Here is a 16085-nt window from a genome sequence, read left to right as displayed (position 1 = left end):
GCAGCACACAGGCTTAGCTGCGATGTAGCATGTGGGATCTTAGTTCCCTGACCGGGGATTGAACCCTCATTCCCCTCATTGGAAGGCAGATTCTTAACCATTGGACCACCAGGGAAGTTTCTCTAGCCTCATATTTACTAATTTTTGTATTCTTTTAAATCTCTTATTCCTTCTCAATGTCTTCTAGAAAAGGTTTTTGACTGATCTTGGGTTATGTCCATTTTGCTGTTTATATCATCTCGTGAGTTTATTTCAATTATGCATTGAATAGTCAGTAATCCTACTTGGTTCTTCATAAATGTTTGTTTCTGCTTCATTATCAATATCCTCTTGGGAACATTTCTTTGGCTTATTGTTGTTGTTCAGTTGCTAAGTTGTGTCCAACTCTTTGCGACCCCATGACCTGCAGCATGCCAGGCTTCCCTGTCCATTACCATCTCCCTGAGTTTGCTCAAACTCATGTCCATTGAGTCGGTGATGGCATCCAACCATCTCATCCTCTGTCGCCCACTTCTCCTCTTGCCCTCAATCTTTCCCAGCATCAGGGTCTTTACCAATGAGTCTGCTCTTCACATCAGGTGGCCAAAGTATTAGAGCTTCAGCTTCAGCATCAGAACTTCCAATGAGTATTCAGGGCTAACTTCCTTTGGGGTTAACTGGTTTGATCTTGCTAATCAGGGGTCTCTCAAGAGTCTTCTCCAGCACCACAATTCAAAAGCATCAATTCTTCAAAACTCAACCTTCTTTATGGTCTTTGACTTGTATTCTAGTAATTCTTTCATCTAGAGTAGGTTATTTAATTTATTTTCTTCTCAATTGTCTAGTTATTTTTCCCTATGAGGTCATTTTCTTTCATGAGTATCCATTATCTCAGTGGGTAATGGAAGGAGAATGAGGTGGGAAGTGTCAAAACCTAGGCTTTAGCTGGTATACCACTCCTGGTGAGTGAGACAGTCCAACTTTGAATATCCTTATGTGTATTGCTCTCATCAGAGGGCTTTGCCCCTTGGTGAACTTCTCTATACCCAAGGCTTTGTTCTTTTCTAAGGATGTATTTGTCTAGCCCTCTGGATAAAGAGAAAGCCTATGAGGAAAGGTAGGAGGAAACCCTTAGATGCTTGTCTCTTGAATCAGAAGTTACTGTTATTTTTTTCAATCCAACTCTCCAGTAGTGTTCCCCTGTGAACCTACTTTCTGGTATTGTAGGAGAGCTGATGGGAAAGGTAGTGATCTACTCTGGGCAGTGGTGGATAGAAAAGAGTCCAACTCAAGATTTCTCCCCAAATCTACTCTCCATGTTGGAAGCCTGGCCCTCCTCTGTCCAGGGCTTCTATTTCCCTTCTTTATCAAATCGTTAAGTATCTCTTGACCCTCAAGGGAAATCTGCTGGTTTCGTTTTCTTTTTTTTTTTTTACCCATTCGTTTCTTATTTCTGAGGTATATTTAGGCTTAGGGTGGCACGGGAGGTATACTGTGCCACTTTGTCATTACAGCAGGGATCATTTTGTAACAGCCCACCTTAAAGCTTGAAGCCTACCTTGAACCTTTGTGTTTCCAGCAATGTAGAGCAGAAGATATTCTTTCTTGAGTGGTAGTAGTCTGGAAATGAAGATGTTTAGCCTGAAGAACTACAGGCAGAAATAAAAGTATAGGATAGGCAAAGCAATGTATATACATGAAAGACAGCAAAATAGGCATTTTACTGAAATGTTGAAATTTACTTTCAACATACTTGTATTTAATTTTCCAGTCACCTGGGAATCTTCTTAAACCTGGAAACAAGACAAAAAAAATCTTATTACAAGTTGCTCTTGAACACATTTGTGGGAATACAGATGATTCATAGGGAAATTGAGGGCCTCCAGAACTCACAAAGTTAAACTAGTAAAATTAATATGTAAGCCATATATATAAAAGTCACCTTAACAAGGCAGAATGTCTCCCAGGATAAAATCAGGAAGAGCAGGACTTGGCAGTAGTTTATATTAGACAGTATTCTTACATCTAAAGTTAGAACATTGCCTGAATATTGACAATGGTTGTTATTCCTAGGCATGGACTTTTCGGTGTTTTCCAGATTTTTTATGATGAACATTCATTACCTTTGTAATTGGAAAAAATTATTTTATGGAATTTTCATAGGGAAATCATCATATAAATATACAAACATCTACAAGGATATTTGATGCAGCATTGTTTGCAGTGTTGAAAAAGATCCAAATTTCTATCAGTGGAAGAACCGTTCAATAAATTATGATAGATCTATATAATAAATATTATGTAAACAATAAAAATGATGCTGTAAGTCTATATTAATGTAGAAAAATTTCAAAGATTTACTGTTAAATGAAACACAAAGTAGGTTAAAAGATGTGTCCGATATGAGTCCATTTTTGCAACCAAAACTAAGTGCATGGAAATTTTTTGAAAAATATATGCAAGAAGTTACTTTGTCAGTCTTAACACATAAGTTGAACAAAGTGAAAAATCAGCAACTCTTCTTTGATTCTTCAGAGAAGTGAGGTCACAGGGCAAACCACTGCCCCCAAATTGGAGAGACGGATGATAGAGAATTACAGCTTAGCTAAATCAGAAGCTCATGAGCAGAAGCTTCTGCAGGAACCAATGCCTGGTAGAAAACCTAAAACTATAATTGATGAATGGTTGGAGGCTCAGTATAAACAAGTCTGAGAGATAACAAATCCAGGGGACCTAATCAAAGGGACCTCCAGAAACTCTACTAGGTCCTCACAGTGAAGATTGGAGAAAAATCCCATTTACTCCAGGGGACTGGGGAAGGTAACCATTCTGAAGTAGAGCAGAGCATTCTGTTCTTAACAAATCTACCTTCAAGAGAAACTATTTACCAAAGTCTAACATGCTGGAGTTTTATTAGGGCCTAACCTGCTTGAAGGAAATACCCAACTCCAGTCAGCTCTAGCCATCCTGTCCCATCTAAGGTGAGCTACGGGTCAGGGGTACCGGCAAGCATTGGTAAAGTTCACAGTCCAGAGGTACAGGTTCTCCAAAAGATGAGACCCAATCACAGAGCTGTAAAATGTTTCCCCTTCTCCCGTACTTCACTACCATACCACTAGACACCTATTTGCCAGAATTCCTTTCACCTAATATATATGTCTGGATTTTAATTTAAAACTTACAAAAGTACAGTTTGAAGAAGCTGAACAAGCATCAGAACCAGAGTAAGGTACAGTAGTGATGTTGTAATTAAGATAATTACAATCATAATTAACTATGATTAATATGCTAAGGACATTGATGAAAAAGTAGATAGCACACAGGAATACTGGATAACATGGATTTTCTTTAAAGAAGACTTTTCAAGAGAAATCTTAAAATATTTTGAACTAAATTAAAATGAAAATAGAAACTTATCAAATATTTTGAGCTGCAGCAAAACAGAATGCTTAGAGAGAAATTTATAGCATTGGGTGCACATGTTAGGAAAGAAGCTTCCACCTTAGGAAACTAAAAAATGAGGAGCAAAGAAAATCCAAAATAATCAGAAGAAAAGAAATAATAAAAGTTACAGCAGAAATTAGGAGAGAAAATCAGCAGACTTAATTGGGTACCTTGGTCAATTTTGTGTTTATGTTTTTAAGTACAAAGCCAAATGTGTAGACATATTAACACCATATTCAGGATCATGGTTTCTCTGGCACATGAAGGAAAAAAAGGTCATTGGTTAGGGGTACAATGGAGAAATTCATTTTTATGTGTGTTTGTATTATATTTTTAAGTTTTGCTTTTTGGGTTTTTCCTTTCTTTTGTAAAGAGCATATTTTATTTCTGCATATGCAGATATTTAATATTGCTATGTTTCTGGCGATCTGAAATATTGATAATAAATACTGAAAAAACTTCAATAGCCCTCTAGATAAAGTCTGGGGAGCCTAATATGGATTACAAACACCTTCATGGTTTCTCTGACCCTACTTACCTCTCTAATCTTACCACTTTCAGTTTGTACACAACAGTCTCACCAGGCTGACCAATTTTCCTCAAAAGACCTCATTCCTTTTCTCCAGCACAGCCAGTCCTCCTCCCCTTATCACCCATCTTTTTCTTGATATTAAATCTTTGCTTAATTGTCCGTATCTTTAGGACAACGTCTCTGGCATTTTATCTTTGTCTGGGTTGAATACTTCTTTGTACTTCCAAAACATTTAGCACTTTCACCATCACTTACCACTTAATCATCCAGTATTGGAACTATTGATTTACTTCTCTATAGCTCCCATTAGAATATAAACCCCCAAAGCATAGAAACTTATGTCTCACTTATTCTCACATCCCTGGCCTCTGCTTAGTACTTAGCAATAATAGGCCCTCAATAAATATTTTTATAGAAATTATTTAGTTAATTAATGATAGTCTGGTTTATTTAACGTTCTTGAGGCAAGCTATAATTTTATTTTTAATGTGAACCCTGTTTTCTAGTCAGTATTTAGTTGGAATCATAAAATCTTACCATCCCATAGTGTGGTTAGAAATTATTTCCTGGAAACAAATAAACAAAGAAACCCAAAACAGAAATCATTACCCGGAATAATATTCTCTTCAGTCATTCGTATAACAAAGTTTGGGTTAAACTAGGTCTCACTTTTGTTTTTAGGATTAGCTCATAGTAAGTGCTCATCAGACTGTATAAACCATTCTTAGGCAAATGTGATAAAATTCTTAAAGTTGCATTCAAATTTGGGACTCTAATAGGTATTACTGTAATGTAGGGTACATACGCACTGGTACCGCTTGCATTTAAATGAATCAAATAAAAATGCCATTGTTACTTATATTGTCTTCTTAGCTTACTCTTTTGCTTCATTTTCCCTAGAGTCTGTGTGCTGCTAACTAAAGACTGTAATTTTCGAATGGCTCCTAACCCCATCTGTTAAAAAAAAAAAATTATACCTTAATAGAATAATACAACTTTCCTTTTCAAAAAGAAGTTTATATAGCAAAATGTTAGCAGCAGTATTATCCCTGAATGGTAGACGTATCTTCTTTGTTATACTTTCTTATGCTTTATATATTTTTGAAATTTTTAAATGAAAATATTTCAAATTATATATTGTTGAAACTGTTCCTTTGGGAATTCCCTGGAGGTCCAGTGGTTAGGACTCGGCACTTTCACTGCTAGGGGCCTGGGTTCAATTCCTGGTGGGGGAACTGAGATCCCACAAGCCATGCAGCATGGCCAATAAATAAATAAATGAAAACCTCTTTTTTTTTTTTTTCATTTTAAATTTTATTTTATTTTTAAACTTTACAATATTGTATTAGTTTTGCCAAATATCGAAATGAATCCGCCACAGGTATACCCGCGTTCCCCATCCTGAACCCTCCACCCTCCTCCCTCCCCTCCCCTCCCTCTGGGTCGTCCCAGTGCACCAGCCCCAAGCATCCAGTACTGTGCATCGAACCTGGACTGGCGACTCGTTTCATACATGACATTATACATGTGAAAACTTCTTAAAATAAAAAAAACATTGTTCTTTTGATAGTTGTTATCTTTTGTAATTCATCAGTATCTTATCATCCTCTACTTTGACTGTTACCTCTTTGGAGACAGAAACATGTATGTATTCATTCATTCAACATTGAACTTTTTTGAATATTTCTAATGGGTCAAAATGTCAGACCTCTTGGGATACAAAGAGACAGACGCATAAACAGATTATTATAATACATGTGGTAAACACAATGATAGAGTAATAAGCTTAGGATATTATGGAATTTGGGGAAATGGCACATAATGGCAATAGGGAAGATCAGGAAAAGCTTTCCTCAGGGGGAAAAAATATAAACTAATTAAGTCAGTAATGTTTTTGAGCTGTAAGTAACAGAATCCCTGACTAAGGATGGATGAAACGAAAGAGTTATTCATTGCTCACCTAATAAAAAGGCCAGAGGCAGGTGTACTCAGGGCTGTTCTAGTAACTTAATGTCATCAAAGATAGGGTTTTACTTATCTTCCTCCTCTATAATTCTTGGTGTGTTGTCTTTTTGGTCCCATGGTTATCACCTCAGGGTTGCCAAAGATGGCACTAGCTCTAAGCATCACATAACACATCAAGGCGGGAAGAGAAATTTTAATCCCAGTCACCCCTATTGGAAACAGGAAGAAAGGGTACTGGGGGAATAAGGAGGTTTCTGTTTGTATATATTTTTAATTTAAAAAATTTATGAGATAAAGTAAAAGAGGCAATATGTTATTGGTCCTGAATTTTTTCACATATTGTTCCTTCTGCCTGGCATCCATGGTCTCTTTAAACTGTCTCACATATTGTATCTCAGTGCCTCATTTATAGTACCTGGCACATGCTGCTGCTTCTGCTGCTAAGTCGCGTCAGTCGTGTCCCACTCTGTGCGACCCCACAGACGGCAGCCCACCAGGCTCCCCCGTCCCTGGGATTCTCCAGGCAAGAACACTGGAGTGGGTTGCCATTTCCTTCTCCAGTGCATGAAAGTGAAAAGTGGAAGTGAAGTCGCTCAGTCGTGCCCGACTCCTAGAGACCCCATGGACTGCAGCCTACCAGGCTCCTCCGCCCATGGGATTTTCCAGGCAAGAGTACTGGAGTGGGGTGCCATTGCCTTCTCCCAGTACTTGGCACATAGTAAGTAGTAAATATTTTTGAAAGTAAAGCAGGCAGAGCAAAAACAGAAGCAGTTGAACACAATAGGCAGCTAACCTCCCTAAAATATATTGTCTAAAATCAGGGAAGGTAAGTAATAAGGTAATTAAAATACATGGTAGGTGCAAGGATAGTGTTAATTACAAGATACTAGTGAGACTATGCTCAAAATACTTCAAGCGAGGCTTCAGCAGGGCGTGAACCCAGAACTTCCAGATGTACAAGCTGAGATTAGAAAAAGCAGAGGAACCAGAGGTCAAATTACTAACATTCATTGGATCATAGAGAAAGCAAAAGAATTCCAGAAAAACATCTGCTTCTGCTTCATTGACTACATGAAAGTCTTTGACTGTGTGGATCACAACAAACTGGAAAATTTCCAAAGAGATGGGAATAACAGACCACCTTATTTGTCTCCTCAGAAACCTATATGTGGGTCAAGAAATAACAAACCCAGACATGGAGCAATGGGCTGGTTCAAAATTGGGAAAAGAGTATGACAAGGCTGTATATTGTCACCTTGCTTATTTAACTTACATACAGAATTATGCAGAGTAGATCATGTGAAATGCTGGGGTGGATGACTCACAGACTGGAATCAAGATTGCCAGGAGAAGTATCAACAACCTCAGATACATAGATGATACCCCTCTACTGGCAGAAAGTGAAGAAAAACTAAAGAGCTTCTTGATGTGGGTGAAAGAGGAGAGTGAAAAAGATGATTTGAAATTCAACATTCAAAAAACTAAGATCACGGCATCTGATTCTGTCCCTTCATGGTAAATAGAAGGAGAAAAAGTGGAAACAGTGACAGATTTTATTTACTTGGGCCCCAAAATCACTGTGGATGGTGACTGCAGACATGAAGTTAAAAGACACTTGCTCCATGGAAGGAAAACTATGACAAATCTAGGTGCAGTGTATTAAAAAAGCAGACGCATCACTGCCAACAAAGATGTGTATAGTCAAAGCTATTATTTTTCCAGTAATCATATATAGATGTGAGAGTTGGACCATAAAGAAGGCTGAGCACCGAAGAACTGATGCTTTCAAATTGTAGTGCTGGAGAAGACTCTTGAGGGTCCCTTGGACTTCAAGGAAATCAAACCAGTCAATCTTAAAGGAGATCAACCCTGAATAGTCATTGGAAGGACTGATGCTGAAGTCGAAGCTCCAATACTTTGACTACCTGATGCAAAGAGCCAACTCATTGGAAAAGACCCTGATTCTGGGAAAGATTGAAGGCAAAAGGCAGAGGAGGCAGCAGAGGATGAGATGGTTAGAGAGCATCACCAACTCAATGGACATGAATTTGGGCAAACTCCAGGAGATAGGAGGACAGAGGAGACTGGTGTGCTACAGTCTGTGAGGTTGCAAAGAGTCAGACACAACTTAGTGACTGAACAGCAGCAACAAGATTACATAATATTTTTGCTATTATTTTACTTTATTATAGTAAAATTTTAAGTGTCTTATTTCATGGTATCTAGCACCTAAACAAATTTATGAGTTAATGCTGTTTCTTCTTACCCCAGGACTTGGATTTCACCAGAATAAATGAGACTGCTGCCACAAATTCTTTCAGGTTACAAAGTTCACTTTTCTAAATTCTTAGTTTAGAACATTAAATAATTCTCTTTCCTGAAAGAGCTAATGCAGACTCTAAAACTCTTTAGTTCCACGGGATGATTTCCAATGATAGGTTAAAATCTGGTTTAACAGAATTTGGAAACATGGAACCACATGACCACCTTACCTATTGTTTCCAAGTGTCTTCAGTGTATCCTGGGATATAAGCCCTGAATTTACTTCAGATTGGGCCTAGATATGACAATTGAATTTAAGGTCATGTTGCTGAAGCATGAAGTGAGCAAAGCATTTTACAGTGGTCTTTCTGGTATTTTCAATAATAAATCCCTAAGTGGAATTCAAAAATGGACCTTTCTAGTGTTAGATTAAGTTTTGCCATATTATAACTGTTTTTTGCCTGTTTGTTTATATTATTCCAATAGGCCCATGAAAAGAACCACCAAAAGACTAAGGCTGAATTTATGGGTACTTTTTTATAACTGGTGTGAGTTTGACGTCACACCAAGAACCTACTTTTGGTAACTCCCCGGTGCTGTAAGTCAAGTTAAGGAAACAAAAGGTATGTGACCAAAGGCCCAATTATCAGAGTTCTCCCAGTCCTTAACTTACCTTGATTGAATACATGTAAGAGATCTTATGAAGGCTGACTGAACATCTAACTGAAGCAGCATAGGAATATCTGGGTACCCACCCAGCTGGGCCCAGAATGGATGCATTGATGTCTTCTCTGTTATTGGGTAACTCGAAGTGGATAGATCTGCATTCCAGATGGCTTGCAGTTGGTCGTCTTTTCTAGAGAATCAGAGAGCACTCCTTAAGCGTCAAACTCTCCTGAGCTCCAAAGTCATTCAAGATGTAATTCCTACTATCCTTCCTTCTCTTCACCACCACCCTGTCCTATAGAGCTCCCCCTGGCACTGAGGAACTTTACTTATGATCACTTCAACTAAGAGATGGATTATAATAGTAGAATTTGCAGAAATAGCTTTTTTTTTTTCCTTGAAAGTTGCCTTTCCATGACTTTATCTACTAATACATTTTAAACAACTTTCTTAGCTTCATGGAGTATACATTCCATATTCAGGCTATTGCCCTACCTCCACAACAATCTTTTTCTTTCCCAAAGTTTCTACCTTTTTTTTTTAAAGAAAATGTTTCTAAGTTTCTTTATCGTGTATATTGAAATAATTTGTTTCTTACTAATGAAGAATCAACTTCATTTTTAAAAGGAACTCAAAACTAGATGTTAAATTTTTAAGTAGAAATAAGCCTTTTGCAGACTAGCTAAGAAGACTAATACTTGCACCACCATTATCCATTGCACCGTATCATAATTGTGGAGAAGGGGAATCTCTTGGGCAGAAAAAAAAAGTATTAGGTTCCATTTATTATCCAAAGAAAGTTTAACATAACTCTTTCCTACCACACACCTAAATTTATTGAGAATGTTATACTTCCTGTTGTCTTCTTTCAGTAGCTTTGGGCATGGCTGTTGAACAGATTTGGTAGAGGCAGGTTTTTGCTTTTGTTCAATGACCAAAGGGATAGGTTGATCGAGATTCAATTTATATGTCTCTTGAAGCTAAAATAAATAAGTCAGAAAAAGGAAATCATGAAAAGAAAGGGCTGAAGTCTTTAGGATGATCTTCTGATCTGGCCCTAGCTAAACTATGACATATTTCCTCTTCCAAATTCTCTTTCTCCATGCCTTTTCTCCCTTCCTCCAACCACTCCTCAATCTGTACTCACCTCCAACACACAGTTTCAGAGTTAGCGGCTATTAATATATAAAGACCCTGGTCCTGCTTTAAGTTCTAGTTTTAGTTCTCTCATTTCCTAGCTTTGTGACTTTGGGTTAGTTGCCAATTTTATCAGCACTTCTTTCTTCTCATTTCTAAAACAAGAATAATAATACAAGGTTGTTGTGAGAGTTGTATAATATGTTTGGAAAACTTCACAAATTGTGAAGAAGCACTGTGCAAATGTAATGATAGCTAACATTAACTGTCAGATCTTTCTATATGTTAACTTGCCTGCAGTGTGGGAGACCTGAGTTTGATCCCTGGGTCAGGAAGATCCCCTGGAGAAGGAAGTGACAACCCACTCCAGTATTCTTACCTGGAAAATCCCATGGACGGAGGAGCCTGTGGGGCTACAGTCCATAGGGTCGAAAAGAGTCGGACACGACTGAGCAACTTCACTTTCATTTAATATTTACAGTCTTATGAGATAGGTGCTATTATTATCCTTGCCTTACATATGGGAATATGAAGCTCAGAAAATTTAAGTGGCTTGCCCAAGGTCTCTTAGCTAGTATGTAGTAAAGCCAATCTGGTAGCAGAACCAACTTCTTGACCACCATTCTGATTCAGTGTAAGGTATTTATGCATTTCTACCCTTTGATTCCTTTTGTTTTTCCCTCTCCTTTCTTAATACCTTCATACCTACTTCATTATCTAGATTCTAGCTTTTCTGACCCCAGACCTTTATTCATCTTTTGAAATGCCCTAGACATCGTCATTCCTGTTAGACAGCTCATGACGTTGCCAATTCACTTACTCCATCTACATTGGTCATACTTTCCAACCCCACAATTGTCAAAAATATTCATTTTTAAGGTGAGAGAGTTTTAATATTTATATATTGTAACTTATAATGTAATTTCTGGAGAGTTCCCTGATTGCCTAGTGGTTAGAATTCTAGGCTTTCATTCCAGGCCTGGGTTCAATCCCTGGTTGAGAAACATATCCTGCAGGCTGTGTGGCACGACCAAAAAAAAAAGTAACTTCTAAAAAATTCACAACATGCATGTCTATAATGAGAAGTTTCTCTGTACCTTCTAGAGTAGCAAGTAAGCTAATCTTATTAATTAATTACTTTAGTGAAACAGAATGATGTATAAATAGAAAATATTCCTAGAACTCCAAAAACATTCCAGAGCTGCATGTTGGAGAAAGTAAGGGCAGCATGTAATTCCAGAGCAAAGAACTCTAATCTCAGCTCTGTAACTTTGGAAGGTCACTATCACTTCCAAAAGCAATACTGACGGTTATCAGAATGAATGCGCCCATTCACACTGGGTGAATGTCAGAGTTTAACAGGATCTTCTGTGCCTGGTACTCTGTAAGCAAGTTAATTAACTCTTATCTCCTTTTTTGTAAATGCTTGATATTAAAACTTGCTTTCTAATAGTTTTGAGGAAAGAAGTAAACACCAAGAATCATTTGGAGAGCAATGACTTCAAGAGTTTTCATATCTAGAGGCTGGTAAATGTGGGTTGACTAGGAAGGAGTTGAGCATTTCTGGAAGTCTCTCCCATTCTTACAGGCTTCCAGGTGGCACAGTGGTAAAGAATCTGCCTGCCAGTGCAGGAGATGCAAGAGATGTGAGTTCAGTCCCTGGGTTGGGTAGATCCCCTGGAGTAAGAGATGGCCATCCACTCCAGTATGCTTTCCTGGGAAATCCCATGGACAGAGGAGCCTGGCAAGCTATAGTCCATAGGGTTGCATAAGAGTTGACATGACTGAGCAACTAAACACCACCATCAATAGATATAGTTAAGTTAAGGATCTCAAGATGAGATCATCCTGGTTTAATCAGATGGGTCCTAAATCCAATGATACATTGGCTTTATAATAGCAAAGAACAAAAAACACACTGGGCAGAAGGCCACGGAAAAGACAGAGGCAGAGACTGGAGTTATGCAACGACAAGCCAAGGAATGCCAAGGATTGTCTATAGCCACCAGAGTCTAGAAGAGAAGCTTGGAACAAATTTCTCCCTCAGAGCATCTGGAAGGAACCAAAATGTAAGAGAATACATTTCTGTTGTTTTTAAGCCATGAAATTTGTAATATGTTAACAGCAGCACAGGGAACTAATATACCTGGTATCTCTAGGGAATTGTTATTAATATTTTCAAAACCTGCCCCTTTCACTTTTCTTACAACAGACTGGGGAGAAGAAATAGAAAACAGATTACCTGGCTGAATAAGTACATCATTTTCCTTAGGCACTGATTCCGTTTCTGCTCTAGAGAATTCTGCTTCTCTGTCCAGATCTGCATTATCTTTTTTTGATAATCATCAATTCTCTTCAGCATTATGTAGAGGTTCTGGGTCTCATAACTTCTTCCAGTAATCTGGATGGCTTGTAATCGTTTAATTATGTTGTTTCTTGGAAAAATTAACAAGAATTAGGTTGATAAAATTACTGACACTAACTCAGCAAACCTGGCCTCAGTTACTTTCCATTCTCACCTCATCCTTAGTAAGCAGAGATGGTAGAGGGGTGGCAGGCTTGCTTAATGTGACCATCATCTAGTTCCCTATATGACTAAACTTTCAAAACTCTATATGACTGTCAAATTTTTATTTAACTCCGCACAGAGTTTTTAGTGTTACAGTAGTATTGCTTATTATTTTTTAAAGAAAGTGAAGTTGCTCAGTCGTGTCCAACTCTTTGTGACCCCATGGACTGTAGCCTACCAGGATGGAAAATCTGTCCATGGGATTTTCCAGGCAAGAGTACTAGAGTGGGTTGGCATTGCCTTCTCTTAAAATACAGTAATATTTTAGTAGTGATATATATAAGACATATAGAAGGTATTTAATACCTTGAAAAAGACTGTCCTTGCCTTCAAAGCACTTACAAGCCAGGTTAGAAGACTCATAAAAATTAACTGTGTCAGAGAGAGAATGAAATAAATGCTAAATAGCAGTTGATCTGTTTGAGCAAAAAGGAAAACATAATTAATTCTAACAAGAGGAATAAAGAAGGCTCCATAGGAAAATGCTAAATACGATCTGGAGGATGTAGTACTCTCTGTTTTTTGTGCCACAACATTTGGGCCTAGATAGTTTTTTTGCCATCCCCATTTTACAGGAGAGGAAAAGGAATCTGAACAAGTTTTCACAAGTCACATAATTAATTAATAACAGATTTGGGAAGCAAACCCAGATCTTTCTTCCCACAATAACAATATTTCTCAAAGTGTGGACCCTAATCACCTGGACTGATTCATCTTGTGGGGAGGAGGGAGAGTGGTACTCGTTGAATATGCAGATTCCAGGGTACCTCCCCAGACCTTTTGAATAAAAAAGCTTGGTGGTAGGCTTCAGGATCTGTATTTAAACAAAATCTTAGGTAAACCTTACAGCCACTAAAGTCTGAGAAAAAGGGGATGAAGAATTCCAGATTGAGGGAATACTATAAATACCGGCAAAACAATGAAAGTTATATTTTGGGAGTGGTGAATAGTATGGAACTTTTTAAACCGCAGATATGTGAAAGGATACATATTGGGGGATAAGACTGAAACAGCTGGATTATGAAAGGCTTTAAAAAAAAGGTATGTTGTGGAGTTTGGATTTAGGGGAAGGTAGGCAATGGGAACACACTGAAGATGTTTTTCTAAATAAATGTGTTTTTCATATATAGAGGGGCTTCCCCAGTGGCTCAGTGGTAAAGAATCTGCTTGCAAGCAGGAGCTGCAGGAGATGCATGCTCAGTCCCTGGGAGGGGAAGAGCCTCTGGAGGAGGGCATGGCAACCCACTCCAGTGTTCTTGCCTAGAGAATCCCATGGACAGAGGAGCCTGGCTGGTAGGGAAGAGTCAGGCCAGAAATGACTGAAGCGACTTAGTGCAACACATATACATATATAGAGAGATTGTGGGGGGAAGGGAATAATGTTTAGGTCTCCTTTATGGGTTATAATTAATAGCATAGAATGTACTGTATATATGGGTCATTTAATAAATATATTAGTTTTCTAAGTTATTTCATTTAAAATTAATTTTCCAATAGCCTTAGCATTTTTTTTCATATCCCACAGGTGATTTTTATTTTTCTACTTCTATGATCATATTTATTACATGTGTTTTTTTCCAGTTTTCTTATTGAAAAGTATAGTTGATCTACAATGTTGTGTCACAGCAAAGTGATTCAGTTATTTATAAATATACATGTGTATAAATAGTATAAATATTATAAATGTATGTACAGTCTCTTTCTGATTCTTTTCCGTTATAGGTTATTGCAAGATATAAGCATAGTTGCCTGTGATTACATGTGTTTTTAATCACATGGAATCATACACATGCATCTCCTGCATCATTTCTCCATGCGTTACCAAATTCCTATCACATCCATTCCTATAAATAAAGGTGTTCTCAATTAACCAGTTGGGTAGCATTCTAATAACCATATTTCATATGTATTTGAGATATAAGTGACTGTGTATATTTATAATTGAGGTATTTTATATTTATATAAAATTGATATATAAATTTAAACTAAGTTTAAGGTGTATAATGTGTTGATTTGATGATACATTTATATACTGCAATATGATTACCACTGTAGTGTTAGCTAATCACATAATCATCATTTCTTTCCTGTGATAAGAAAAATTAAGATCTGGTCTCTTAGCAACTTTGAAGTCTACAAGCATAGTTTTGTTTTGTTTTTTTTGCTGCACTGGCTCTTCATTGCAGTACATGGGTTCTTGGTTGCAGAGCATGATATTCTCTAGTTGCGGAGCACTGGCTTAGTTTCCCCTCTGCAAGTGGAATCTTAGTTCCTGGACCAGGGATTGAACCTGTGTTCCCTGCATTGGAAGGTGGATTCTTAAACACTGGACCACCAGGGAAGTCCCCATAAATACAGTGTTGTTGACTATAATCACTATGCTATGTATTAGATCTTCCCAATAAGTCTTATTTTCCATGTCAAATCTTTCCTGCCATTTTTCTCTCTATTCACACAGTCTTTTAGACTTTTCCCATAGTTTTTCCTTATTGAAATTATATGTCCCTACTTGGACAAGTTTGCAGTTTCATTTCAAACTTAGAAATTTTATTGTTTATGTGTTTTAAAATATAATTCAATATCTAATCACCCACTCCAATAGCAACCACTGAGGTGTCTCATTATTTAAAATTTTCTATCTAGAAACACTTTTGTTCATTTCTTTCTACCGCTTGTTCCCACTCTTTTAGCAAATTGTACTTATATTGGTAAAATACTGCCCTCATTCTAATAAATATTTTATAGTATTTGATATAGAATTATGATTCAAAGGAAGGTGCTTTAACATTTACTGAGCATCTACTATGCATCAATCATTGTGCTGGAGATGTTTCTATTTTAAAATTTATGTTAAATAAAACATTTTAATAGTTTAAAATATATTATTTCATTTAACCATCACAATCATTCTTTGAAGTATATATCATTACATCATCAGTTTTACAAATTTGAGTCAGCACATTAAAATCTTAGAGACGTTCAGAACTAGAAATTTGAACCAAACTCTTCCTGACATTAAAGAGAAAATATGACTAAGATTTGGATATAAAACTATTACTACCCTCCTACACTGTCAATGGGGATGTAAATTGGTATAGACGCTATAGGCATTATGGAGAACAATATGGAGTTTTCTTAAAAAACTAGAAAGAGTTACCACATGATCCTACAATCCCACTCCTGGGCATACATCCAGAGAAAACTCTAATTTGAAAAGATACATGCACCCAGTGTTTATAGCAGCACTGTTTGTAGTAACCAAGACACGGAAGCAACCTAAATGTTCATTAACAGATGAATGGATAAAGATGTGGTGTGTGTGTGTATATATATATATATATACACATATATATATGAATATTACCCAGCCATAAAAAATGAAATGCCATTTGCAGCATTTGGATGGACCTAGATAGAGATTATCATATTAAGTGAAATAAGTCAGACACAGAGAGATAAATATCATATGATATCATTTATATTTGGAATCTAAAAAAATAATACAGGGAATTTCCTGGTAGTCCAGTGATT

General features: G+C 37.2%; 1 protein-coding gene across 1 annotated transcript in view; it reads right to left on the bottom strand.

Annotated features, from left to right (window-relative positions):
- Positions 1–1681: 1681 nt before the first annotated feature.
- FAM186A (family with sequence similarity 186 member A) overlaps positions 1682–16085 on the bottom strand; it is an 84284-nt gene continuing 69880 nt past the window's right edge. The window contains exons 5-8 of the mRNA XM_024992441.2: positions 12228–12420; positions 9677–9828; positions 8856–9038; positions 1682–1772 (exon numbers count right to left, since the gene is read on the bottom strand). Coding sequence (XP_024848209.2) covers positions 1751–1772; positions 8856–9038; positions 9677–9828; positions 12228–12420 — 550 coding nt within the window. The 3' untranslated portion in view covers positions 1682–1750. The remainder of the gene's footprint in view (positions 1773–8855; positions 9039–9676; positions 9829–12227; positions 12421–16085) is intronic.

This window comes from Bos taurus, chromosome 5 (genome assembly GCF_002263795.3).
Source record: "Bos taurus isolate L1 Dominette 01449 registration number 42190680 breed Hereford chromosome 5, ARS-UCD2.0, whole genome shotgun sequence".
NCBI classification, from domain to species: domain Eukaryota; kingdom Metazoa; phylum Chordata; class Mammalia; order Artiodactyla; family Bovidae; genus Bos; species Bos taurus.
The sequence above is the reverse complement of the archived record's forward strand: the minus strand, read 5'-3'. Positions and strand labels throughout refer to the sequence as shown.